Below are 27,961 nucleotides of genomic sequence, written 5' to 3' on the forward strand. Positions count from 1 at the left end.
CCTGTGTATGATCTGTTCTGTGTAACAGTGATCCCACTGTCTGAGGTCAGAAAGTTATTTTTTGCTAAGTTTTTCTGGTCCTACTGAGGTCCTGATGTGACTTCTTAACCTCCTTGGACGTGCGTCATATATCCAGCAGGCTTAGAAACCCTGGTGCCCAAGAGGTTGACTGACTGCCAGGCTCTAGAATTTGGGAGTTGAAAAGAAGGTCCCAGATACTCTCAGGCACCTCCTCACATAGCTGGCATTATGTGAGTCTGGCACTAAAACATTTGTCATTTGACCCTCAGGTGCCCTTTAGCGTGCTAAGTGCAGGACAGAGTTGCCCTTTACAATATGTGTGTGACAAAAACCAATAAATAAGTGACACTGAGGGTTACACAACAATGGATTTGTTATATGTTATCCTGGCCAAAGGCCCTCTGTGCCAAAGGCTGGCAGCAAAATGGCACAGGAAGGCGGCCAGCCTCCAGTCTTAACATACACTTGGCCCTTGTAATTAAAAGGTAGAGAAATCTGGGAGTGTTGTTTATCTTTTCCAAGGGAAGTGCTTTTCTCTTCCAGTGGCCAAGGGCCAGGTTAATACAGAGCCAGGCCCTTTGGGCTGAGTAAGCCAAGTATTGAGGCAGCATATTCAGCCAGGACTTCCCAATGTTTATATTAAAATATGAGGAAAGGGAAGAATAAGAGACAACTGAGCATGTTAGCCTGCCTTTCATTTATTTTATATTCTCCTTTCTGTTCTTGCTGACCTGTGATGTCAGTATTTCCTCTTCAAAATTTTTTTCACTCTCTGCTTTCCTGATAGTATTTGGAACATAGCTGGTCCTTAGTGCTCATTCATTTGTCAAATGAATGAATGGAACATCTGTATTCAGAGGGAGCATGAGAAAAATACCTGTTAGCTATCTTAATTGTGGTGGTGGTTTCGTTGGTGTATACATCTATCAGAATTCATCAAATTGTATATCTGAAATATGTGTGGCTTACCGGAATCATACCATAATAAAGGTGTTTTTAAAAAAAGAAAGAAAAGAAAAATCATTGGAAATAAAACCCAGAGGAAAATAAAGTTGTTGTCGGAAAGATAAAATGGCATCATTAAAAATCTTGGATTCCTAAAATGATCAAATGTTAGGTTTCCAGAAACTGCCTCTTAGGACAATGGCCATCTGTTTAAAAAAAAAAAAACTACATAACAATTAATGTAACATAGACTATTACAGTGTTTTTCATAGCTGTTTTCTCTTATATTTGTACCTATTTTTTTATACTGAAAATCTTGATTCATAAAAATGTTAACAGATTTACTCATTTGTTTTATTTCATAGTATGTACAAAATTGTTTTAAAATTGTAATGCCAACATTAACAATAAAGGTACAAAATGAATTTTAAAAAAAAGGAAAATGCCTGATACTGGGAGTCGGGGGTATAGGTATAGCTCAGTGGTAGAGGACGTACTTGGTTAGCGCCAGCTCCTGGGTTCAGTCCGCGGTGCCTTGGTTAAGGGGGGAAAAAGACAAATACCTGATACTTTCTAAAGTCATAACTCTGGGTTTGGTTGTAAGTGATGTTTATAGAGTCTGTGGCTGAGCCAAAAATGATTTCCCATCTTGCTGCTTTTCCCGTGTCTTCTCTCCCATGAGTTAATTGCTTGTCTCCATCTGTCACTGTGCTAGGTCCAGGATTGTTCATTGTCAGTTCACACTGGACGGGACTAAACTCCTTTCCTCTGTATCTCTTGCCTCATATTCCCTCTTGTATTATTGTTGACAACTTCATCTTCCTGTCCTTTTCAGTCACGCAACACACTTGGCATAGTTTTGTTGTTTTTTGGGTTCTTACTGGGTTTTTTTTAATAGACTTTATTCTTTTAGAGCAGTTTCAGCTTCACAACAGAACTGAGCAGAAAATAGGGAGTTCCCACATAACTCTCCCCACCCACACATATATACTCCCCTCCCCTCAACATCCCTCATCAGTGTGGCATAGTTGGTACAATCGATGAACCAACATGGACTCGTTATTATCAACCAAAGTCCATAGTTTACATTAGGGTTCACTCTTGGTGTTGTCAATTCTATGGATTTTGACAAATGCGTGAGGACATATAGCCACCACTATAGTATACAGAATAATTTCATTGCCCTAAAAATCCCTTGTGCTCCATCTATTCATTCCTCCCTCCCTCCCTCTCCCCAAACCCCTGGAAACCACAATCTTTTTATTGTTTTTGTAGCTGTTTGGCCTAGTTTTTTGATGGCTTCATTTTCTTCTCACAGTTAATCCTCAAGTTGCCTTTTCTTTTGTAACTTCTTTAGACTCTTGTTATTTATTTGGGGGTTTTATTTGTTTTATTTTTTGATATGGCTGTTTTGATTTCTTAATTCAGTGGAGATTTACATACTTATGATGGACCAGGCATAGTATTGGGTGACAGGTCTGAATGATGTGGTTCTGCCCCTCTTTCGGCAGAGCTGGTTCTGTCTATGTGTGCCAGTGCAATGCTGGTGTGAGTAGTGAGCAGACAAGGAGAAAGCCCCATCTCCTTCCTCCTTCCTTCCCGTCTCTTCAGGTACCTACTACCTACTACTGGTGGTAGACCCTAACAGGAAGCCAGCTAAAGAAGGAAAAATGTAGTTTGTAGAGTTCTAGCCTGGCATCACAAAGGGTGATTGTGGAGCTGAAAGGCAATAGTTTATTAAGTGACACACTTAACACTTTGAATGAAACAGATGCAAAGAACTGGCCCCAGGTTCAGTTAATTAAAAATTTAGAAAAGTTTAATGTCAGTCATAGCTGGGAGGAACACCTCTGAGAGGCATGACGTAGGTCATGGTGAAAAAACTCCTGTAAAGAGTCAGGTGGTAAGTGTTTCAGGGTTTGCAGGCTGTACGGTCTCTGTCTCAAACATCTGACTTTGTGTCATAGCACAAAGGCAGCCTTAGACGGTATGTAGACAAGTGCGTGTGATTGTGTTCCAGGAAAGCTTTATTTACAGAAACAGGCAGGGTTCGGGCTGAATATGGCCCCAGGGCTGTGATGTAGAGTATACATTTGGGTGAAGGTTAATCAGTGATAGTTTGTATGGATTCTTCCTTGAATAATCTTTATTACTTTTTAATTTGGGAGACCGTCTTCTTAGATCTGATTAGATTAATTTTAGAAAACCTCATTCTGGTTTAAGAAGGCCTATGTAGGAGGAATAGGGGAGGTGTTCTCTTGTTCACTTATTATTGCATTGTTGGTATTATCTGTAATACATGGCTTGTTCATAGGAATCTTTAAGCCACTTACTTGATGTGGGTATGCTTTAGTAGTTAAAATTGTGTACAGTTGCACAGCAATGTGAATGTACTTAATGCCACTGAACTGTACACTTAAAATGATTTAAAAGATAAATTGTGTGTATGTATATTTTACCACAATTTTTAAATTATGATGTAAATCCACTTGCATGGACACACTTCTTGTTACAGCACATCTCTCATTTCTCATATCTCAAATACTGGCAGTGATTGGGTGACATGAACCCCCATAATGGTGCCAGCTTCCATCTGTACATTAAACTCATAAAGCTTCATTTCTTTCTGTTATCAGTATCTTCTCCCTGCATCCTTTATGCTCCTGGGCATGCACATACCCACTGGAGGGAGACCACTGGGCCAGAAACCTATTTCCTAATAGGATGCTTTGACTTAATATTGAGGCAGTGCATTGATAATCTTGCAAACTGGATTTTTTCTCTGGTTCTTCCCTTGCTTACATATATTGCTAATGGTGTTATCCTGATGTTGTGTTTTCATGCTTGCTCTCCAGCTTTTTCATCCATGTTTCTATAGCACTTTATGTAAACTTCTGTTATAATTCTTACTACATTGTATTTTAATGATTTGATTATATATCTCTCCTCCTTCCTTTTTGAGTAGCGTGTCTTGGTTGCATGCTATGTTCCTAGCACCTAGCTGTGGCACACAGCATGCTATCACTGAATGTTTTTATCAAATTATTGGAACTAGAACTTAACCCAGACTTTGACAGGCTTCTGAGTGGTTCATAATCTGAGCTATCTATGGTAGCTTAGCCAACTCTTCCCCTCCTTCATAGTTTTGGTCAGCCCTAGGTTGTTTTTCAGAGGCCTAAATCTCATCTTTACTGCCAGCAGAGCCCTTTTCCATACCAATATTTGGCATTAGGAAAACTTGGACATGAGCTATATTTTCATAGTACACGTCTTTCTGAATGATTATTGTAATTGATCTTGCTGATGTTAATTCGTTAAACAAATATTTGACTGCCTGCTGTGTGCTCTAAACCCTGCTGGGGATCCACTGAGCATTTCATACACAACGAAATTGAGAAGTTGGATGATAGGTACAAGGTGATACAACATGTTGATGACAGAACTGCAGCTAGATCCTAGGTCTCCTGACACATGGTCCACTGGACAGAGGGGAGTTGCTGTGGAAAGAGAGCAGCGTAGCTGGGGTGATGCACGCTAGGGGATTTGCTCATGATCATCCTAACCTCCGCTTGAGTATTTTCAGCAGTCAAGGAGCTCAGTCTCTCAAAAGGAAGTACATTATGTTTATTTAGACTATGTTGGAAGTTCAGTTTGGCACACCAGTCACCTGATCCACCCTTTCAGGGTGATCAGATGGGGCTCAAACTATAAACTTAGTTCAGGATTCTCTGGGGAGGGAGAGTTTGGAGAATTATGTGGGGTCTTCTGCCTTGGCTGCTAGAGGAATAGTTGACTGATGTGTGGTGGCCAAATGGAGTATCAGAGACAGTGACTGACTGCTCTGGTTTTGATATGCATCTTGATGTGGCAAAGAACTAGTGAAACAGAGCTAAACTTCTGGTAAAATAGGATTAGGTCAGTATGGTCCATGTCATTATTTGATAGTTCAGAAATTGCTTACCCAGAAGAGAAAATTTTGAGAAAAGAGATCACATTTACCAAAAGATCTTAAAACAGGGCTATAAGTCAAATATAGCCGCTTATAGTGGTAGTTGTGTATCTGGCTCAAGATCTGGACTCTGTCTAAACCAGGGATTCCCTCCTGCTGGGGTGTAACCTGAGAGCAAGTTAAAAATCAGAAGATTGCTTGCTTGGTAAACATAGAATTAAGAGCCACTTGAGTAGTATCTTCTTACGAACTTCAGGTGTGAGGAGCTGGCTTTCTTTTACTCTGGGGGAATTTCTCTCCTAAACAAGTACTGGACATTCAGAAGAGACAGCTGCGTTCTTACCCTTCCACTGTTTTGATAGTCAGTTGTCAAAAAAAACCTTGGTCGTTACCAATTTCCTTATGAAGGGCAGAACTTAAGATTTGCAGGAATACTGCTTATTTCATATTTACTATTACTTGGATAATATATGAAATCTATTATTGCATGAGATTTGTGGCAGTTTGTGCTACTTGATATGATTTAGGAATAGCTTAACCATACCATGTTCACATTGATTCCTAGAACACTCTCCATAAAGGGCCAGTGCGTTTTGCATTTCCCCTGAGCACTTTCTGTGTACACACTGACTTTAGTACCTGTTTTTCCTCCAGGGTCATCTAGTAGCAGGCACCCAAATCAGGCAACTCCAAAGAAAAGTGGCTTAAAGAATGGCCAGATGAAGAATAAAGACGACGAGTGCTTCGGGGATGACATTGAGGAGATCCCAGACACAGATTTTGATTTCGAAGGGAACCTGGCCCTTTTTGACAAGGCAGCTGTGTTTGAGGAGATTGATACCTATGAGAGGAGAAGTGGTACCCGTTCCCGGGGCATCCCAAATGAGCGGCCTGCTCGGTACCGCCACGATGAGAACATCCTGGAGTCAGAGCCCATTGTCTACCGGCGGATCACAGTGCCCCACAGTGTGAGCAAGGAGTTCTGCACAGGTGAGTCACCCCACATCCCACTGGCTGCTCTTCCCTTCCTTTTAGACTTGAAACAGAATGTCCTAGATTGTGAGTCAGAGTCTTGGCAGTAGGAATTAACTCAGGCAGCGTGGTGGTTGGCCCATTATATTGTCTCTTGGAGTCTGTGGCTGATACAACATCCTACCTACCACTGGGTTGGAGGTGGTGGCTGATTTTTCTACATGTCCATTTATATCCCGCGCGTGGCAGGATCTGGTCTGCTGTTTATTAAGTATGCTGTGATTTACAATTGAAGGCCTGGAGGCCAGCTGCCTAGATTCACACAGTCAGATCTGTTTTCACTTTGGCTTCCCTGTTACTGCCTGTTCATTTTACCAGAAGTTCACCTCTGTTTCACTAGTTGTTTGCTGCGGTAACAGATAGTCAGAGATGGGTAGTTGAAACCATTGACTAAAATTACAGAGTTTCAATACATCACATTTTTACTACACTGTCCTTATCTCCTGCTAGCTCTGGTCATTGAGGGTTGGCTAGTCATAATGCTCATGTGACAGAGTAGTGTCTTGGTAGTTATCTGGGTCACTGTATATGATAGCCTGTTCTGTTACTTCCGCGATGTTTCTTTTTTTGTAGCAGTGGAATCTTTTCTTCAAACGTGGCATTTGAGGCAGCTGTGGAAGAGGTGGTCTACCTCATTCCTATCTCTGTCCCTTCCCCCCAAACTTATTAACTGGGTTTCTTGAAAGACAGATTGAAACCATTGTTATTAAATAATCCTAAGAACTAAAAGGGGAATCATAATAATTTTAATAAGTAGAGAAGGAACTGAGTAATCATTTTGATTTGAAGTTTTGAATATAGAGATTATAAATCTTGAATGCTAGTAGCAGTTACAGGAAGATTTATGGAGACAGCTTAATTACATTTGGGGGAAAATCAGAGCTGTGGCATGGCATTTTTCTAGACAAGAGTAGGGCTCTGTTGTATTTGGTTTTGCTGAGTGTAAAGCTTCCATATGAAAAAAATAAGCAGATTGTCAGGCTAAGAAAGACTACTAAGTTATTTCCATCTTTCACTGTCAGACTCTGGCAGGCATGCCTCTTTACTAATAAGGTAGTTTCCTTAAGTGACACTGACAGTGTGATTTGCTGAACTCTGCTGGTTTTTACCACCCATGTTAAGGCAAACAGCCTGGCTCAGAATCAGACTTTATTTAAATGGCCAGGTTTTAAGCTTTTCAAAGGCAGCTATCATCCAGCAGGTCTGGTAGTGCACTTAGATCCTGCCACCCATCCACCTCTGACTGCTCTCTTTTCACTGCCCTCAGTAGCAAAATAAGCTGCCTCTCCTGGTAGCTCTCTGGAAGTTGAGGTGGTTGAGTCACGCAGAATGTGATTTCCCTGAAATTCCTGAGCTTGGGAGGGGCGGTTATAGGCTTCCTGGAGTGAAGTGGCTAAAAGGGAGAGAGTAACAGTGAGAATCAGGAAAGATTCTCAGATTGCAAAGAGTCTAAGAAAGCGTTTGCTGAAGTAGACAGTGGGAGAGGTGGGAATTTTCATCCTGCTACACACTCCACCTCCCCAACTTGATCTTCACACCTCATTTAATTTAATGATGGAAGTAAAAATTCTCTCGTATGAAACTATTTTTCCAGAATTGCCATTAGCAGGCATGCTACAAAGCACATGCACTGGACCTTGGCCAAGAACTCAGGTGCGGCGACTTGTGGTATGTAGCAACCAGTTGCATTTCACTGGTGCCTGACAGTGAGGGGGCAAGCAGCCCTACAGCCTCATGCCATCTTGTTCTTCTCCTTGTTCTCAGCAGTGGTAAGGAGTGGAAATGAAGTCCTTTTGCCAAGCAGGGCCTGTACTGGAGACAGAGCATGCAAGCTGGTCTCTTGCTGAGCAGCTCCTCCTCCGGGGGACTTTAACTCTGCTCAGGCTCCGAGGCACAGGCCTCAGAGCAGGTTTTTACTGAGTGCTATTCAGGTGGCTCCAGGCTAGGGACACTTTTCCAGTTGGATCTACTATCCAAATGTTAGTATCAGAATAAGGCAGACTGTCCGGAATATGTGAGGAGACCACCTAGGACTATAAGATATTAGTGATAGGTTACTTGATCCCCTGGTTTAATTTTCTCATTTTTATACATTTAGGACATTGAGGCCCAGAAAACCTTATCTGTCACATCTCCTTTCCTTTTCTGAATGTGGATAAGTAAAGAGAAAGAAGAATACAGTAGAAGACGGGCAGTTTCATGGCAAATAGACTACATAGTCTTTTTTCTTTAGGATTCCCTCAGAAATAGACCAGCTTAGGTCAGCAGTTGTAGGGAGTGGCTTGGCTAGCTCCTCAGTCTAGCCTTGTGGTGTCCTAGAACCCCAAATACCTTGTTTTCTACTCATTCCCAGAGTAGCAAAAGAACAACATGTTCACTACCCACATGGTAATGGCTTGGGCTTGGGTTTCAGGATTCTGACGGCTCGCTCCTGGGGTCCTGCACACTAACCGCATGCTGAGTGGCGTCAGCAGTTTCTAAGCCGGTGTTCTCTGTTCCTCTTGGTAGTACTCTGCCAGCAGTGTGTGTGTCGGGGCGGAGGGGGCAGTGTTATAAAAGGTGTATTGGGAAAACACATTCAGGAAGCAACTAAATTTAGCTCTTTGTCTAACCCAAATCCTTTCTCTCTGGAAAGCCCCTTTGGGTCCTTTAATGGTGCTGCTGTCTCCAGCAGATTGTCAGACATTCCTCCAGCATGAGCTGCCCTGCTCAGTAATGGTATCCAGTGGTCACATGTGTGTTCTATAAGTTTGGCTATAAAATGCCAGCTGCCTGTGAGCACTCTCTGTTCAGAGGTGAGAGGTCCCCGAAGAACACTGATGAGGGGAGTGGTAAGCTTTGCTCAACACTCACAGTATTCTGAAAGTAATATTTAAGACTGGGTCAGTCAAAACATTGCACATTAAGTCACTCTAGACTTGTTAAGTCTTAGAGTCCTTGCATTCAAGTTACTAAAATGTACTAGAAAATGGGAAGATACCAGTATATGCCTGGAGTCCAGAGAAAGTGTGGACGTTAAGTGTGCTGGGTGTTGAGAGGCAGGAGAGGTCCTGAAGGCTGGGCTGATCAGGGAAGGCTTCGCAAAGTGGGCAGGACAGAAGCCTTGAAGCATGGGCAGGGTTCCACCAGAGAGGAAGAGGAGGAATATCCATGGGTGGGCTGGGCAGGTGCTGGTGAATAGTGTGAGTAAAGGGCCGTGGAGGAGATTGGCCTTTGGCTGGTTTGGGCAGGGCAGGGATTTGTGGGAGAGAGGGGAGTAGCAGGAATTTTAAAAAGCTTTGGATGGGAGCTCAGAGGGCCTGTGTGCCATTTATGACCATAGGGAGCAATGACATGATCCAAAATCTCTCTTAAGAAGACTTGTTAGTCTTTAGGAAGACTGGTCTCATGATAGAACTCAGAGTAGAATTAAAGGAGAGACCAGAGCAGGAAGATAAATTAGGCTTTTGACAGAACTAATGTGCTAGGGGTTTGGACCTCTGACTGGAAGGTCCAAAGGAAGACAAGGTTGTGAGAGAGGTGACAAAGGGGGATTTGATAGGATTTGATGATTGAAAACAAGTGGAAAAGTTGAGTGAACAAGAGGATTCAAAGACATTGAAACTGTGGGGCAAGAGGACTGGCAGTGAGCGTCTAGTTGTGATGAGATTGCAGGAGTTTGTAATGGGCCAAGTCTCCATGGTTTTGTACTTTTCCTCCTGCGTTGTTTTGTGGTTGAGCCCAGAGAAAGCAAATAGTACAGTTGCCACACAGATGGAGCTATTAAGTATTAAAGGCTTCGAAAAATTGATTTACAATGATTATCTGGAAAAAAATTATTAAAGCTTCAATGAGGAGGCTTCTGTAGAGTCAGAGGATTGAATTACGTCTTCACATGGGGGCTAACAAGCCTGTTTCCTTGTCTGTAAAGTGGGGTGATACTTGTCAATTAAATGAGAGCATGTGGAAAAGCAGCTATTGCAATACCAGCTTATAATTATTATTCAATCACTTTGATTTTTTTTATTTGAGGGGAGGAGGTAATTAGGTTTATTTATTTTTAGAGGAGGGTGCTGGGGATTGACCCCAGGACCTTGTGCATGCTGAGCATGTGCTCTACCACTGAGCTATGCCCTCCCCCCCAGTCACTGTTTGACTTTAATGTGAATTGCAGAGGCTGCCTCAGGAAGGTTATTTCAAAGCATCAGTGTTTGCAGAATTTTTGCACTGTGCCAGGCACTGTTCTAGATACTCTCAGTAAATCATTGTCCATCACCTCAGGGGCCTTAGCTTATAGGGTAACCGGATGTGTAAACAAACTAGGAATGTGTGCAAGATTTAGAGGTAGCAAAAAGGGAAGGGTAGGGGCCTGGTTCAGGAGAAGGAGCATTGTAATCAGCGTTAGAATATCAGGTGTTCACCGGGTATTTGGTATGTCCTGGGCACCCTTCTAAGCACCTCGTGTGTTTATCTCAGTTGATTTTCATAGCATCTCTGTGAGGTTGCACTGTTACCCCATTTTGCTGGAGTTAAGTGTTCTGGTAAACCTTTCACCAGGAATGTCTTTTAAAGTGTCTAGAAGTCATCATTCCCTGGCTTCTAATAAATTCTTCTCCAGTATGTTTATTCAAGAGCCCTTTCTTTTGGGTAGAGTTCTTATTTAACTTCTGCCATTTGTCTTCAAGTTTATGAAAGTCTGATGGGAGGCAGCAGAAGGAGGCGCTGCTGGTGCAGGCACTGAATTTCCACAGTTGTCCCATCTACTTTGCCTGAAGGATGTCCCTTTGCCTCCATACTGTGTGTCTGCTGAGATTTGGGGAGCAGCAAGTGTATGAGGATGATCTGCAGTAGTTACTGTTCACTGTCTTGCAAAAGGATTATGTCAAAGTTTGAGTGAGACCCTCCGGTCTGAGCCCCCTGAGTTCAGCACCACTTACCCACACTCGGTTCTCTCATTAAAAGCAGTTCTAATCCTTACTCTGAAGGGGAGCAGCTGCTGAAGCCATAGTTGGGTTTCTCCTGCTGCTTTGTGGCTGGCCTCTTTACTCGTCCCACCTTGGCTAGCTAAGTCTTTGAGGTTCAGTGGGGATGTATCTTGCTCTCAGGACAAGCTTGGCTTTCGCCATTCCAGGCTGGCAGTTGTCTTCCCATTTCTGCCTCTGAGCCCTGGCTGCCTTTCTCTGCTTCTTGTCACCAAGAGTCCCTCAAGAAGCATCCTCATGCTTTTAAGACTAGCAGTGTTTTTATTTCCTGAAGAATAGGTAATCAGGAAATCTGTTCTGGATTTATGTGTTCAAAAGGAATTCAGAAAGGAAAAATCTTTGAGTTTAGAAGTCACCATTGAAGAATTTTACCTGAGGGTAGTGAAGACCACCTTCAGCGGCTGATGGACTCCTGATGAGAATCCTTCCCACCCAGAGACTCAGGTGTCTGCTGCAGTGGACCCAGCCCACGTGGGTTCCTGCCTTGATTTCCCTTACCCCTCATTCCCCTTGCTGTGTTTACAGATTAAACCATGTGCTACAGGGATGCCATTCCTAGGGAGCATCTCTTCTGCTTTTCTTACCTTAAGAGAGTCACAGGGCAGACAGGAGGAGGTAAATTCTAGGAGGTGTCCTGGACCAGAAAACCTGCAGTCCCAACACCTGTGCTCCTGCACCAAGTGCCACCACAGCTTTTCACTGAGCAGAGCTAACGAGCCTAGTTTCTGAAATTACGTGTCTGCAGGCAGACTTCTTTGACAGTTACTTGGTTGATTTTGGAAACCTCAGGTTCTAACAGTTTCTCCAGTGCCAGGAGTGGACCGACTGGTCAGTCCTTTTAATGTGGAATCCTTCAGAGTTTCTGGGCTTGGATAATCAGGTGGACACTTGTCATTGGCCCGGAGGGCTTGGTTGTGGTCATTGGCAGTCTCATGAGGTTTCAGAGCAGTACTGTTACAACAGGTGTCTTGGTTTAGACTCTTCCCCCAGTGCTTCCTAAAGTCTTCCTACTGGAAAAGGTCTCATGGCCACTTGTTGCCAGAGTTTTAAGAGTTTAAATGCAGACTAAGGGCCCAGGGATCTGGAGCCTAGCACATCATGGCCTGACACCTGAGTTTTAATGAAGGTGCTAGTTGGTCATTTTAGAAACTGAGTTGGTCTCTGCGAATGTGACTTCTTTGCTGATGTGCCGCTTGCCATTTCAGAGCAGCAGGTATCCAGCCACAGCAAGGAAGGAGTTTGATTCCAATGTATCCAGCATCCTCCTTAGATTCAGCATATCAGAGCTAAGTCAGTCATTCACCACCACCACCACAACCCCAATATCCTTGAGGCCTTTAACATTCCTGTTTCTTTCGGTGCATTCACCATTCTTTAAGTGTACAGCATGAAACTTTGTGGCTATCTTTGCCTCTTCCTTCTCATAAAAACTCATGACTAAATCAGCAAGGACCTACTGTGTATAGGTAGGTCTATATTCAGTGTTTTATAATAACCTATAATGGAAAAGAATCTGAAAAAGAATGTATATATATGTGTGTGTAACTTTGACTTTGCTTTATACCTGAAACTGACAACATTGTAAATCAACTGGACTTAAAAAAAAATTCATGACCAGGAAGAATTTTTCTAGTTTAATAACAGACATAGTATTTCCTTCTGCAGCAGTCCTGACAAAGAGTTTTCCTTTATCCTCAGTATTTATTCTGGTTCCATATCCTCTTCTTTCTTCAGTGTCATTCTTGAAATTGTCATATCCTTTTAGTTTTTTTGTGCTCCTCCACAGGTTCCCTTTGTCCCTGGAAATCAGTTCTACATGGCTTTTCTGCCCTCATTTTCTAGCCCTGTCAGCTTCATCCTGAATAAAGCAATTTGGCTTTCAGTGCCTTCTGAAGTCTGGTCCTGCCCACTGCTCTAAGCTAGCTTTCGCATCAGCCTCTGGGCCCCAGGCAGGGAAGTTTTCATCTGGTCATGTCACACTCATTCCAGCCTCTGGAACTTTGTTCATGGCTCCTCCCCACCCTGGGGTGCACTGTCTCTTCTATTCTTGTGACTATAGTCCTGCCTGTCTTTCAAGGCATAGTTCAGATTGAGCATTTGACACTACCTGCAGCTCCTGGTTTGAAATTCATACTTTGTACTTGTGCTCAGGATAACAGTTAGTTTTGTATTCTCTGATATGTGCACATATATATATTTTTTGTTTCTAGCTAGGTTGTAAGACTGTGAACAGGGTTTGTTTTCATATTCTCTTTATTTATTCTATTTCCTGCCACTCCCCACCCCACCACTGGCTTAATGTATTATTACTCTGCAAACATTTTTTATTATATTTGGAGACATTTAACTCTTTTTTTTTCTCCCCAACTTTTTGTATTGAAAAAATTTCAAACTTTCAGAAAAGTTGCTAGAATAGTATAATAAACAACTATACACCCTTCATTTAGATTCATCAGTTAACGTTCTGCCACATTTACTTTATATAATATGTATACACACACACACCTGAAAAATTTGACATTTACTTGCATTCATTGATTTCACCCCTAAATATTTCCATACATATTTAGTAGGATGCTGCTCGATACAACCACAAAACAGGATTGCTCTCAGGAAATTTAAAATTAATACAAGGGTATTGCCTAATATACAGCCCATATGCAAAAGTTTCCAATTGTCCCAATCATGTCGTTTATAGCTGTATTTTGTTGTTGTTGAAGTATAGTTGATTTACAATATTGTGTTAGTTTCAAGTGTACAGTGAAGTGATTCAGTTATATATACATGTATATATATGTATACATATGCTTTTTCAGATTCTTTTCCATTATATGTTATTACAAGATACTGAATATAGATCCCTGTGCTATATAGTAGGTCCTTCTTGTTTATCTATTTTATGTATAGTAGTGTGTATCTGTTAATTCTAAACTCCTAATTTATCCGCCCCCCCCTTCCCCTTTGGTAACGGTAAATTTGTTTTCTATGTCTTTGAGTCTGTTTCTGTTTTGTAAATAAGTTCATTTGTATCATTTTTTAAAAATTCCACATATAAGTGATATTATATATTTGTCTTTCTCTGAGTTACTTAATATGATAATCTCTAGGTCCTCCTGTGTTGCTGCAGATGGCAATGTTTCATTTTTATGGCTGAGTAATATTCCTGTGTGTGTGTGTGTGTGTGTGTGTGTGTGTGTGTGTGTGTGTGTGTGTTACTTCTTTATCCATTCATTTGTTGATGGACATTTAGGTTGCTTCCAAGTTTTGGCTGTTGTAAACAATGTATAGCTATGTTTTTAATCAGCCATTGCATGTTACATTTAGCTGTCATGTTTCTTTCATTTCTTTCTTTCAGGACAGTTCCCACAACTTTTGTTGCCTTTTGCAGTATTGACATTCAAGTGTCTAGGCCAGTTGATTTGCAGAATACCCCTTAGTTTTGATTTACTGATTGCTTCCTTTTGATATGATTCACGTTAAACATTTTTGTCTCTCTCAAGGCATCACATCATAGCGTACACAATGTCAGTTTGTCCCGTTACTGAGGCTTATTTGATCGCTTGATAAGGTGACAAGGTGTTGATAAGTTGTCCACCAGATTTTTTTTCTTTGTAAAGATACTTTTCCCCTTTGTAATTAATGAATAATCTTGTCAGAAAGCCCTTTACTTCTGGAGTCCAAAGCTTGTTCTAATAGAGCTTTAACCTGAAGGTATGAGGTCCAGTGTAGATAGGAGGGTGGTCTAGTTATTAACGGGACAAGGAAGAAGTGGAGAAAGTCAGAAACAGCTTATCCACACTTACCTTTGGTTATAGCTGGGCTCTTGCAAAGCTGCAGAGTGAAATGCCCCGAGGCTGTTATACACAGGTTTCCTTCCTGCTCAGTCACTAATTCAACATATGTTTATGTAGCCCCACCACCAGGCAGTGTTCCAGCACTGAAGGCACAGTGGAGAAGAGGGTACAGCAGTGAACAAGATAGACACTGTTACTGCCCTCATGGAGCTTGCAGTCTAGGGAAGTTGATAGTCCAAAAAGCAAAAGGAGTTATTTATAAATTGTATTAAGTACAATGAGGGAAGCAAGCAGCGTGCTGAGACAGATATTTAAACTGAGACCTGAAGAATGAGGAACCAGCCGTGTGTGGTGTGGGGAGCATGGGAAGAGAGAAGAGAGTGCCAGAAGAGGGAAAGCCTGTGAGGGGTGTGCTTCCTGGGGCCGGACGGAGCCTGGAGTACTTAGGAACCAAAAGGCAGCCAAGATGCCTGGAGTGTGTTGTGGGTTGAGGTCCAGGGTAAATGGGGTGATGTATACAGGGGCCAGATCATGGGAGGCCTTGTGGCCCCTAATAAAGAGTATTAGGAGCAGGGAGGGTATAGCTCAAGTGGTAGAGCTCATGCTTGGCATGCATGAGGTCCTGGTTCAATCCCCAGTACCTCCTCTGAAAATATATAAATAAATCTAATCCCCCCCCAATCTTTTATTAATTAAAAAAAAAGTGTTAGGAGTATTTAGGTTTCTTGTAACACTTTCTTCTTTCAAAGATAGACTCGATTGTGTTTTGTGGTAGCTTTAATACAAGGTTATGGAGGCCGAGGGTATGAACTTACCAGTGGTTTTATAGTCCAGAAAAGAAGTGGAGTGATACTGCCACCCAGCTGTGCGACACCACAGAACGGAACCAGAGCTCATAGTTCTGAAGAAATCTCCATGCCTGTTAATGAGCTGTGATCCTCACTGATAAGACATGGGACATGTGCAGTCTTTCCAAGTGAAAGGCCATGTCAGTGTGAGGGCGGAGTTTAGGTTGGAGGTGACACTTTGTTGTGGGAGCCTCATTGCACAGCAGAACTGCTGGGGAGTTTGAGGGACAGGGAGGGATGTATGTGTGCTGCTGGAGCAGGCTGGGGTGTGGTGCTGTCTGAGGGTGGGCAGGTGGGATGGAGGGTGTGAGAGCATGCGTGTGAGTCCATAAAGGAGAGAAAGGCCCGAGATGGTACGTATGGGAGCAAACAGTGAGAAACTGACACAGACATGAAGAAGGGGCAGGCTGCAGCTGCATGTGTGCTGTCTGAGCTGCGAGGGACCATGGCCTTGGCCTCAGGCTGTCGATTGAGTTGTGTGGGGAGGAGGCGCCTTCTCTCCTGGCCTGCATTGGGTGTGCTTAAGCTGTTTTCCGTGATACCCTAAGGTTAGTCAGATCCCAGGAGGTGCTCTTCTAGTCACAAACTGCCTGTGATTCTCTCTCTCTTGTTTCACTGACAGCTGTAAAATACATATTAATATTAAGAGAAGCCCTACCAACTGATTTTACTGCCTTGGTTTCCAAACAATAAAGATCCACTTTCCAACCCAAACATAATTAGGCTTGGCCCATGTTCAGGATTTGGCGATGTTATTGTTTGCAATTTACACGCTATGTTCTTGGTTCTCTTCCTTTGAAGTTTATTTTATTCCCTCTGCCTGTTTCTGATAAGCCTGTCTGACTGGTTGGACTTTGTGTGTAAATGTTGAAAAGCAACATTTTGTGGTGCTTGCATGTTCCTTCCAGAGAAGCAGTGCAGTGGAGTCCTAGACCCTGCAACTGGCAGACTGAGCAGGAGGAATTCCTGGCCCTGTCTTTCCCTGGGCTGCAAAACGTGCCAGTTCATCTGCAGGGCCCTTTCCCACCAACACAAGTCAGGGAGATGTAATAAACACATAATTTCCAGCTGCACCAGCCAGCCAGCCAGGACAGGGTAAGCTCTCCTCTGCCTGTACCGTGAGTTTGTACTCCTAGGGACTGTGAAGAGAAAGGCAGCAGAAGATGCTCAGCCTGCCCCCTGGAGAGCCCTCAGAAACGGAGCGGGTGCCTGTGCGCACAGTACAGGACCTAGGCACGGAAAGAAAGTTTGATTTGTGGGGTGGCAGGCCCAAGACCCACTGCCCTGACCTGTTTCAGATTCAGCAGAAAGGGAATAAATAGGTGAAGAAATGCACAGGCTTGAGGGACAGCTCTCCCTCGCGTGACTCTGCAGGCAAAGAGGGTTTTTGAAGCGAGCAGGTGCGTGACTTGTCTGACAGGTTTAGTGTTGTTGGTGGCTTAGGATTCCTGAGAACTCATTCAGCCTTTTCACACTATCAGTGGTTCCTAATTAGTTCTGATATTATGCGCATGTCTGGAGCAGGTCATAAAAAATGCAAGGTCAGGCTACAGCCTCCAGCATTGGCATCTGGGACGTTGATGTTTCAGAAAGAGTGAGAGGAGAGACAAGCGAGCTCTGGTGGCCCTGTTTGTTGGCTCTGCCCTAGGCGGGAGTGGGACTCAGACAGGTGGAGGGGCTTCATTAACCAGCAGGATAGTGTTCATTTTGACATGTAGATGGTTTTTATTTTATTACATTAGTACATTAAGTTATTATTTGCCTTCCCTTGATAGGCTACAGACCTCCTGGGTACTTGGTGGCTCCATCTTTTTGCTTGGATTCCTGTTAAAATGTACAACCACAGCCTAATTCTGTGTGGTTGGTTTTAAGAATCCATGTAAGCAGGACTAGACACCTGATAGAACCTCAGGAAATTTCTCCTGAAATAGTCAGTGAGGAAGAGAAGTTTTTCTTCACAGGGCTCTGGAATCAGTGGGATGATGAACTTTCTGAAAACCTCTGCCTTAGAGTCAGGCCACACCAGAAACAGCACACTAGGTTTGTATCATTTATGTATTTGAGTACCTGATGAGAACTTGCCTCTGTTGATAAATAAATGTAGCTGAGACAATATAGCTTAGGTGGGGGCTGAGGAAGTAAAAGGCTTATTTCCCTACTTTGAGGAGTTTACAGTCCACTGTAGATGAGACACAGGATCTGAAAAGGCCTGTGATCCAGCCAGCCAAAACTAGTTACATGCAGTTGCATGATGACTTGCTGATTGGAATCTGTATTTCTTGGTCAGCCAGTGAGGCCAAATGGGGCTCTTTGGCAAAGAATTTGCTCTTTTGGGGCCAGCGCAGTGGCTTTAGCATTTGTAAGCTGGCCATGGTCGTCAAGGCAAAAGCTGCCCATTACAGACCATAGGTTTTGACTTTGCTGTTTCTTTCGTGTCCGGGCATCCTGGGCCCTGAAATGGCCTCTTGGCACTGATGCATGTAATATTGTAGTCTCCTTCTCGTGTACCGGCTGCTGCAGACTTTGGCCTTGTAAAACCCAGTACTTCCCAGGGTGTACTTTCGATGACTCTGAGTCTCCCTAACCTTTATAGAGCTCTCTTTATTTGTGGTGAACAAAATGTTCAAAATTCTTCTGAGTAGCTTAAAGCAAGCCATAGGTTAGGTTCCACGTACTCTTTCCCTGTGGTATGAGTATTGGGTTACATTTACACCAAATGGGGAGAAAATGACAAATTATTTGAGAAGACAAGTTGCTAGTTGAACTTCTTCAGCCAAAAGGAGGGGCCTGGTAGAGGAGAGTGGGAGGAAGAGGATGTGGGAAGCAGATGGGTGAACAAGTCATTCTGCCTTGAAGTTGAGCAGCTGGGACCAGAGGCTCAGGAGGGTCGGCCGGCATCTGTTCTATTTTGAGGGAAGGATAAGGGGTCTGCTTATGAGGAAAACCCCACTGTCAGGGATGGCATTTCCCCTTCTTTGAGAAAAGCATGTTTTACCCTAGTGTGGTTGGTAGATTGCAGCCTTTTCTTGGTAGTACTGAATGCATCTTGGTGGATTTGGCCTCCATGGTGTAAAGCTAAAACTCCTGAGAGAGCTTAAGTTCGCCCCTGCTCTGTGGGAACCTGAACAAGTTGTTACCCAGTTCCCCATCCACTGCCTGAGCTCTGGAGAGCTGCAGAGCATGCCTTGGTCCTAGGTTAGGTGGGTGGGTTGGGGAGGATCAGCCTTAAAGTCTTGGCTTTCACAGATCAAGTACACCCATTTGTGGACTGGGTTTCCTGTAATCACTTTAATCACTATCCCTTTCTCCTCACCTTCTGAACTGCAGACTCTGGCCTGGTTGTCCCAAGTGTTTCCTATGAGCTGCATAAAAAGCTGTTGTCTGTGGCTGAGAAGCATGGCTTGACCCTGGAGCGGAGGCTGGAGATGACAGGCGTGTGTGCCAGTCAGATGGCCCTGACCCTGCTTGGAGGACCCAACAGGTAAATGCCTCCTGATTGATGGGGGCTGAGTGTGGAGTGATGCTGCTCCTCTGATGTGAGTATCTCTATGGAGTCACTTTCCTGAATGCTACAAGATTTTTGTTTGTGCCTCTCACCCATCTCCTGGAAGTCCTCATTCTTCTCAGCAAAGCACCCTTTGACCTCTCCTTTCTGGTAACAGCTGGCTCTGAGACTCCTGCTGACTACCAGAGGCCTGCCTTCTAAGAATCTCTGGAGACCCAGCCTTTGGAACTCATCATTCACTCAAAGGGGCTGAGATAAAGATCAGTTCTGAGTCCCGTACCTGAGAACTTCTAGGACTACCCTGACAACTGGGTGCGAGAGCTGGACTTTGGTACCTTTCCACTTGGACTGATGTATCAGGAGCAGTGCTTAATTTTTTTGTGGACATTTATTGATACCACGTGCCAGGCCTTATGCTAGGGCTAGGGATATAAACAATAGTAAAATGCTGCTCCTGCCCTCCAGTAGCCTCGTGAGGTCTCCAGAAAGTGCAGTGCTATGGTAAAGGAAACAGAAACCACATTTCTACTCCAGGCTGGAGAAGCCAGTCACCTTCTTAGAGCAGGGGCATCCGAGCTGAGTCACACAGAGCAAGGGGGAGACCCAGGGGCAGGCAGCAATGGGGAAGAGTAGTCTAGGTCTAGGGAGCAGCATGTGCCAAGGGCAGAGAGAACTGAGAGCCGGTGGAAGTGGTGGGGATCTGTAAGTCATTTTGTGTGGCTAGAAAGTAGGGCTTTGGTACAGCTGAGTGATAGGGAGCCACTGAAGGCATTTCAGAAGAGCTGTAACATGGTTAGTCTTGTGTCTTAAAAAGATGACTTTGGCTGAGTAGGTTGAATGGAGGCAAGACTGGAAGTTGTGAGACCAATTAGAAAACTGTAACAGAAAACTGAGCCAGCAGCCAGATGATGGTGGCCCCCAGCTGGGAATTAGGGCTCAGAGCAGTGGATGGATGGGGGATTTTTAAAAAAGTAAAATCAACTGGGCAGGATAATTGAATGGATATGGGAGGTGATAGAAGTTGGAGTGTCGGCGATCACTGGACTGAAAGCTTTCTAGCATGGACACCCCTGGTTGGATGGTGATGGCATTCACTGTGATAAGGACTGTGGGAAGAAGAGCACATCCAAGGGAGATGGTGGATTTTGTTTTGGATATGTTGAGTTTAGGAGGCCAGTAAGATACTCAGATAGACCATTAGCAATCTGGATCTGACGTCTAGAAAAAGATCGGAGCAGAAGATGGAGATCTGGACGTCATCAGCTCGTGTGGTGTAAGGACAGATGTGCTCCCCCAGGGAGAGGATGCAAGGGGAGGGAAGGGCCTAGGGTCGAATTCGGGGGGCATCAGCATTAAAGCATAGTTAAGAGATGAGGAGCTTTCCAAAATGGCTAAGAAAGTTTAAAGCCAGAGAGGTAAGAGAACCAGGATGGTAGTGTTTAAGAAACAAAGAAGTGGTGTTTGAGGAGTAAAGGGGTGGTCAGCAGTGGTGGTGCTGAGAGGTCAAGCAGAATCAGAGGTGACAGGAGGACGTTGGCACCCAGTAGGTGAGTGGCATCTGAAGGTTCCCAAGCTGGCTGTGAGGTTTCCCCTCTTTGCTTCTCCGCTCCCCTCGCTCTATAGAGTTGTGTTCATCCCTCCTTGTCCCTTGCTTCCCAACCCTGCTGGATCCCTGGCCTCTCCTGTGCGAGGAAAGAGCCAGTGGAGACCTCAGAGGAGACAGTAGTGCCAGCTTTCCTCTGAAGGAAGATCTGGCCTTGGGGTCTGGTGACTGCTGTACCTCCTCCCAGAGCAGCCACTGGGGCAGCTCTTGGAATAAGCTCTTCCTGGGAGTATTTGAGACCACTGAGTGGCTTCCCCAAAACAGTTTTGGAGCAGGATCTGAATGTCCTCACCAAGTCACATTCCTCTCGAGTCAGCTTCTTGGGTGTCCTTCTGCCCTGCTGTTCTCTCAGAGTCTGACCTCTCAGAAGGGCCCTGTGCTGCCCTCTGCAGCAGCTGCTGGTTTTCCTTTGAGAAAGATTCCATAGTGGTCGGTTCATGTACATCAGGTGCCGTGCATTTTTTTTACCGTGCTTTCGCAACAGCATTTAATTTGATCCTCAGAGCTTCACCTCGAAGGTAAATTGTAACCCTGGTTTTAAGATGAACAAGCTAAGGCTCAGAGAATGGAAAGAGTTGCCCCTGCGACACTGCTGGTACCTGGTGGAGCCGGGGCTCCAGTCCCGATAGGTGTGCTTCCAGGGCCTGTGCTCTGACCCCTGCTGTTGGGTATGTGGGTTCTGGGGTCTGCTTTGAGTCATCTGTTGGGGGATGACCCTGTGAGAGGAAGAGTCGTTTAGGGAACAGACACGTGTGAGTCAGTGCCAGAGCTCTGCAGTATCTGTGTGAGTGGAGAAGTACTCATCATATTTCCTTAAGATGCAAATATGGTGGGGGAAATGAATGGCTTGGTTTATTTATATGTAGAGTACTTACCAAATTCCCCTAAATTTATTTGGAGGGTGGGGCTTTCCTCTTTGGCTTGACAGCATCTGTCATCTTCCTCCCTTGGGAAACCAGTAAGTGACTGTCACTCCTCCACCTTTAAGCAGGGACCTAAGCTTCTTTCTTGCTGTTCATCTCCCTATCTCTTCCTGCCCTGGGGGGCAGGCTGCGCTGCCTGTGAGTGGGGCACAGTTCTAGGGCGATTTTTCCAAACTTGCTTACTTGTGCCTTCTCTGAGGCCAGAGGGGTCTCAGCTTTGGGAAGAAGCTGGAAGTGCCTTCGTTAGGAAGTGGGTGTCCATGGCAGCTACCAGCCTAGGAGGCTGGGAAGCCCTGGCCTGTTGCGTCCTCTGTGAGCAGCACTGTGACAATGCCAGTGTCGGCTGAGTACTCTTCCTGTGTGTCGATTCCTGTTCTAGGTCCTTCACATCCGTTAATGCACCCAGCATCCTGTGAAATAGGTACTATTAGTATCTGCAACATTGTCCTTATTAGCTTACTGGCAGCTCAGTAAAGAGAACTTGGACTGGCAGCTGATGGAGGATGATTTAGAACTGTCCTCTTTTGGTACTTGTTGTGAGCTTAGGAGTTGAGCCAGAGTAATCCTAGAAGAGGTAAGCCTGGAGCTGAATCTCAAAGAAAAGGTAGGTCAGAGCTTCACAAGTGAAAGGCTTTCTGGGCAGGGGAAATCGCTTGAGCAGAAGCAAGAAAGAACCTTACAAGTGCAGGAGAGAATGATGAGACTGGTCTTGCTCCATTGGTGCAGGCATGTGAGGAAGAAGAGCAGAGAAGGCTGCCAAGGTGGAAAAGCCTCTTTGATAAGTAGAGTTTGGCCCTAATAGGTCTCGCAGTGAGAACAGTTAAGTGTTCTTGGTCAGAAAGCAATGTTCTGGCAACAGTGTTATGTGGAACAAGATCTGGGTGAACTACCCAGTGAAAGGATCCAGCAGATGAAGTGACACTGGGGTGTGGGGCAATGGGAATGCTACCTGTAGACCTGGCCTGCAGTGGATTTTGTCCCCCTCTGGAACCTGGCACCATCAAGAACTCTGAGGGCAACAGGTGCCGAGAGGCACTTGTCTGGTAATGGCTCAAGGGTTTTGGCAAGCCTGTGTCTGATGATGCTTCTTTACCTTCTGTTCCAGGTTGAATCCCAAAAATGTTCACCAGAGGCCTACAGTGGCCCTGCTCTGTGGGCCCCACGTGAAGGGGGCTCAGGGTATCAGCTGTGGAAGGCACCTAGCCAACCATGATGTCCAGGTCATCCTCTTCCTGCCCAACTTTGTGAAGATGCTGGAATCCATCACCAACGAGCTCTCTCTCTTCAGCAAGACCCAAGGGCAACAAGTGTCTAGCCTCAAAGGTGAGCACTTTGCTCAGGGCAGGGCTGAGGCCTCCTCCCTCCTTGGTGGTTTCGTGGTCTGTCGGTGCCGCCCAGTGGTGATGGGTGGAAAAGCACCATGAGTGTAAAGAGTGCTGTGCTTGTGAGGAGTTTAGTGTGTAACGAAATCAACTCGCCTACTCCCTGTCCCTTCACAATCCTCCTCTCCCGCTACTCAGTTGGAGAGCTGGGGGTCCGTTTGTTCATTTCACAGATATTTACATAATAGGCACTGTTCCTGACACTGGGGACATGGAGATAGTTTTTTGGGTTTTTTTAAATCCATGCTTCTGTGGAGCTGAACATTCTGGTTAGGACAAACAACATGTCAGTAACATTTCTGGCAGGTCAGATAATAGCACGTGTTACGGAGACAAGCAGGGAAGGGAGATAGAGAATGCTGGGGGGTTGGGTAGGGGTAGCAGACTTAGACGTTGCAGGGTCTGGTCTTAAGGGGCCTGTGGATCACAGTAAAGGTTTGAACTTTTACTCTGGGTGAGATGGAGAGTCACTGGAGGAATAAGTGCAAGAAAGGTACAGTCCCACTCAGCTTCCAAATGATCATTATGAGTCTGATTTGAGAGTAGACTGTAGGTTTACTAAGGAGAGGTAGTAAGAGGCTATTGTGGGGGAGGGTATAGCTCAGTGGTAGAGTGCGTGCTTGGCATGCATGAGGCCCTGGGTTCAGTCCCCAGTACCTTCATTTAAATAAATAAATAACCAATACCCCTCCCCCAACCAAAGAGGCTGTTGTGATAAATTGGAGAGAAATGGTGGCTAAGACAGCATGGTAATGGTAGAAGTGGTAAAAGGTGATTAGTCTCTGAATCAGTTTTGAAGATAAGAGTCTACAGATTGGCTGTAGAGGATGAGAGAAAGAGAATGATTAAGAATAACTCCAAGGTGTTTGGCCTGAGTAACTGGAAGGATGAAGGACGGTATCATCACTGAGGTGGGAAGAGTTGTGGGGGAGGTTTTGGGGAAAAGAACAGAAGCTTAGAGATGCCTGTTGGATATACAGGTGGAAATGTTGATATAGATGAATCTGGAGTTAAGTGAAGAGATCCAGTCTGGAGTTACAAGTATGTGGGTGGTATTTAAAACCATAATGAGCCTGGACAAGGTACCTCCTAGGAAGAGGGAGTAGATAGAGATGTTGTTAGACTGAGTTCTTAGTACAGAAGTCAGGAACTTGAGAGACCAGCTAAGGAGACAGGGAAAGAGTGGTCAGTGAAAGAGACGAAAAACCGGGGTCTGGTACCTGAAAGGCAAGTAAAGAGAGGAAGGTGTGATCAGCTGTATCAGCAAGCCATTCTAGGTTAAGTTCAAATGCAGACTGAGACTTGACTAGTGGATTTAGCAGTGTGGAAGCCCCTCATGATCCTGACAGTTTTAAGTGGAGTGGTGGGGCAGAGTTTGATTAGAGTGGGATTAAGTGAGAACAGTGGAGTTTGAAGTGGAGAGAGCCAATATGGCCCAAAGAAAGGGCCTTGCCAGGGATCACATGGCAAATTGGGGCCAGACCTGGGCCAGAACCTCAGTCTTCTACCTGCAGACTCCTGTGGGCATGCAGAAGATAAGATGCCACTCCCACTCTTGAGATCCTCAGGGCCCACAGGAACACCACCCTCCTGCCCACAGGGGCCCCTTCTGAGTAAGGAAACCATGAGTCTCTAATTGAGAAATAGTGTTACTTTAGGCTGGTACCTGGGAAGGGGTTCTGGTATGTGGGCTCCCTCTCTTGAGATGTATAACATGATGCCCTTTTCCAGGCAGTTCTTCGTCTGGCTGCCCAAAAGCCTTCCCATCCCAACTGCTCCAGGAGGCAGGTCTGAGGATACTACTCTTGAGTTTGGTCTGATTTCTGCTGTTCTGAGTTTAACTTCTTAGGCTGGTCAACACATACATACTTTTTGAGATGTCTGTTCTTATACTGTCTCAGAGGCCTGGTTAGAGCAGAGAAGCCTTTATAAAGACCTGGGAGAAGTAGTCAGTTCCTTCCCCATTCTGAAGGTTTGTCTGAAGAAGGACCCATTTCCATGAGATAGTGAAAGGGGCCAGGAAGGCCAGCCTGGGGTAGAGTGAGTGAGCATGCTCTTGCCCATCAGCAAATGGCATCAGCCCATTTCTCCTGGGTCCTGGGCACAGCCTCCCCGTGAGGGCTGACTTGGCAATAGAGCCCACCTTCCCAAAGCTCATAATTTACCAGGGAGTTAGTCAGATGTGCAGCCGAGTCAATGGCCTTGAATGTCCCAAGAAGCTCTGCACACCCAGCAGGATAGTGCTTGGAGCCTAGGAGCTCCATGAAGACAGTGGTCCATTGAGCTGACATGCCCTTGGTCTTGGAACTCAGCTCAGCCAGGCCTTGGAACTTCCCAGGCCTGAGTCCCAGCCCCGCTTTGAAAAGGCTGCCCTCTGGAGGGGCACTGGAGTGGTGTCTGAACAAGACATACTTGGGGCCACCTAGATTCTAGTCCCAGCCTGGGCTGCTTTCTACTTTATAGGGGTTTTCAGATGACACTCTTTCCACCTGCAGATCTGCCCACTAGCCCCGTGGACCTGGTGATCAACTGCCTGGATTGCCCTGAGAACGCCTTCCTGCGAGATCAGCCCTGGTACAAGGCAGCTGTGGCATGGGCCAACCAGAACCGGGCACCAGTACTCAGCATAGACCCTCCTGTGCATGAAGTAGAACAGGGCATTGATGCCAAGTGGTCACTGGCTCTGGGCCTGCCTCTGCCTCTGGGGGAGCACGCGGGCCGCGTCTACTTGTGCGACATCGGCATTCCTCAGCAGGTATTCCAGGAGGTGGGCATCAACTACCACTCACCCTTTGGGTGCAAGTTTGTCATCCCACTGCACTCTGCCTAGAGGGGCTCTGGGCAGGCTGGACCCTGCAGTCCCCTGCTGCTCCTGACACTGAACTTGACAACGAACGCCTTAAGGATTTGAAGCTTCATGGACCTTGTTAAAATTTTTTCTTTTGGGTTTGTTCTATGAGAGAACAGATCATATTTAAAACTGACCTGTCACCTGCCCTTAGCCAGGGAAGGCTTTCCCACTGGGTGTGCAGGGCGGGTGGCAGGCTGAGTGTGCACCGTGGCTCCAGGCATCTCTACACCCTGCCCCCTGCGTGGCCAGGTGGGGCTTTGTTTACAGACTTAGGCAGCTCTGACTGTGTTTCAGGTTTACGGCCACTGGGCCTGGGCGAGCACCTCAAGGGGTGGGGCAGTCCTGTCTGGAGGCCTGTGCTCGCTGTTCCAGAGCTTGTGGCTTTGCCTCCCCTGCTTCCCCGCAGCCAGGCAGCCCTTCCTCTGATCATGTGGAACTGGCTGCGCCGTGCTGTCCACTAGAGGGCAGACTTGCGCTCTCCATTCAATGTGAGGGCTTTGAGGCCTTCCCTGAGCCCCACAAGTTCATTTGGGGGCTTTTGACCCTTTGTCCCGAGCTGATCCAGGTTTTATGCTGGGTTTTTTTTTTTTTTTCTCCCTAGAGTCCTTCCTCCTTTCCACTCCATTGCTCTGAGAGGCAGGGAAGGGGGGTGGAATCAGAATGGTTTTACTATATTGGGATTTTTTGGTTTTTTTTGTTGTCTTCAGCACAGGTAGTGTAAGGTTATGTTACGACAGAACCACAGTGCCCACCTTGCCAGCAGTGCCCCCCAACCCCATACTCTCTAGCTGGGGGCTGAGCCTTTGCCTAGTCGGGCCAGACCCTCAGGGTGCAGGTTTATTGTTCAGTATTGGGGAGGCCCCTGGGGGAGCCTGGTGCTGAGCCAGAAGAGGCTCCCTGGTGCTTCTGTCCTAGGCCACCACTCCCCCTCACCTCCTTGCGGGCACACACATAGCCCCATTTTCTTCTGCCCTTCCCCTGAAATGGTCCTCTGCAGCTGTGATCCCAGAGTAGGGCTCCACCCTGGCTTTCACAGTACCTGGGCCTTGAACCCTTTATGATTGTCCTCTCTAGATAAGTAGGCTCGGGGCCAGCTCCCTGTCTCAAGGTTGCCAAAATGAGGCTAGTTCTGGATGAGCTAGCTGGTGGGGCTCAGCTTTAGGAACACTGCTGCTCGGATCCTAAGGCAGAGCCCCAGAACGCTTGCAGGCCTGGGCCCGGGAGGCTGGTAACCGTGCCCTAGAGTTCCTGGGAGGGGCCCTTACAAAAGGCTTGTGCTTTAAAGCCTTTTTCAGGGCGCTAGGCTTCCTTCTGCTCTGTGCTCACCCAGTCTGTTAAGGGGGTGAGTGGAAGGGCTTGCCAAGAATCATGGACACAGGGTAGGCCCTGATAACATGGGTTTCAGGCTACTTACCACTTTTCTTACAGGAGCATAGCCAGGAACAGATGAGGCAGGGCAGAGAGGGCTGGTCCCTCTCTTCCTCCCATCCTCCTTCCTTCAAATGTAAAATTGTTTCCAGCAGGGGAAGAAGGCCAGTAACTGTGAATCCTGCGCTGTGTATCCTTCCTGAGCCTCTGCTCATTCTCAGGGCCAAGAAGCTCCAAAAATGGGGCCCTCTCTTTAGAGGCAGGGCCGTAATCTGAGGAGCAGTGCTGGATTACAGACATTCTGGTAAGCAACCATTTAAACAGGTTCTGGCTGCCTGTTGATGCAGTTAGGCCCCCTGATTGGGTACAGTGAAAAATGACGTAGAAGACTGCCCGCTCCAGTAAGTCACAGTGGCCCTGGAGGTAACGGCCTTGTTGAGGGGCCACTGGGAGTTGATGCCCAAGCCTCTCCCTCTTCCCAGGTGGCACTGGAGCCTCTTCCTGCCCTCAGCCTGGGCCTTCTCCAGTGGTAGTAAAGATAAGCATGATTCCTCTATCTTTAGCTCTCCCTAGAGGCATCCTGCCCACAGTGCCCAATCCCCAAGGGGCCCCAGTTAGGTGGCCAAGACTATCACTCATGCAGCTCTTGGGGAACCAAAAACCAGCACTAAAATAAAGCTGAATGACGGAGTCCTGTGCTCTGTGGTAAATTGCTCTGTAGGCCGAGGAGAGGTGCTGCCTCGCCAGCCCTAGGAGCCTGCCTTGATTCTCTCACGCTC

At 45.8% G+C, this 27,961-nt stretch overlaps 1 protein-coding gene and 1 non-coding gene across 4 annotated transcripts in view; both read left to right on the top strand.

Annotated features, from left to right (window-relative positions):
- EDC3 (enhancer of mRNA decapping 3) overlaps window positions 1–27,873 on the top strand; it is a 39,411-nt gene extending 11,538 nt beyond the window's left edge. For all 3 annotated transcript variants that reach the window (XM_031440837.2, XM_010977885.3, XM_064480701.1), the window contains exons 4-7: window positions 5,570–5,905; window positions 18,878–19,031; window positions 22,687–22,904; window positions 25,459–27,873. In XM_031440837.2, the coding sequence (XP_031296697.1) occupies window positions 5,570–5,905; window positions 18,878–19,031; window positions 22,687–22,904; window positions 25,459–25,793 (1,043 nt within the window). In that variant the 3' untranslated portion in view covers window positions 25,794–27,873. The remainder of the gene's footprint in view (window positions 1–5,569; window positions 5,906–18,877; window positions 19,032–22,686; window positions 22,905–25,458) is intronic.
- Window positions 23,554–23,625, top strand: TRNAA-GGC (transfer RNA alanine (anticodon GGC)). Its single transcript has one exon. It is a non-coding gene; the product is annotated as a tRNA-Ala (tRNA).
- Window positions 27,874–27,961: the final 88 nt, after the last annotated feature.

This window comes from Camelus dromedarius, chromosome 29, assembly GCF_036321535.1.
Source record: "Camelus dromedarius isolate mCamDro1 chromosome 29, mCamDro1.pat, whole genome shotgun sequence".
Taxonomy (NCBI): Eukaryota; Metazoa; Chordata; class Mammalia; order Artiodactyla; family Camelidae; genus Camelus; species Camelus dromedarius.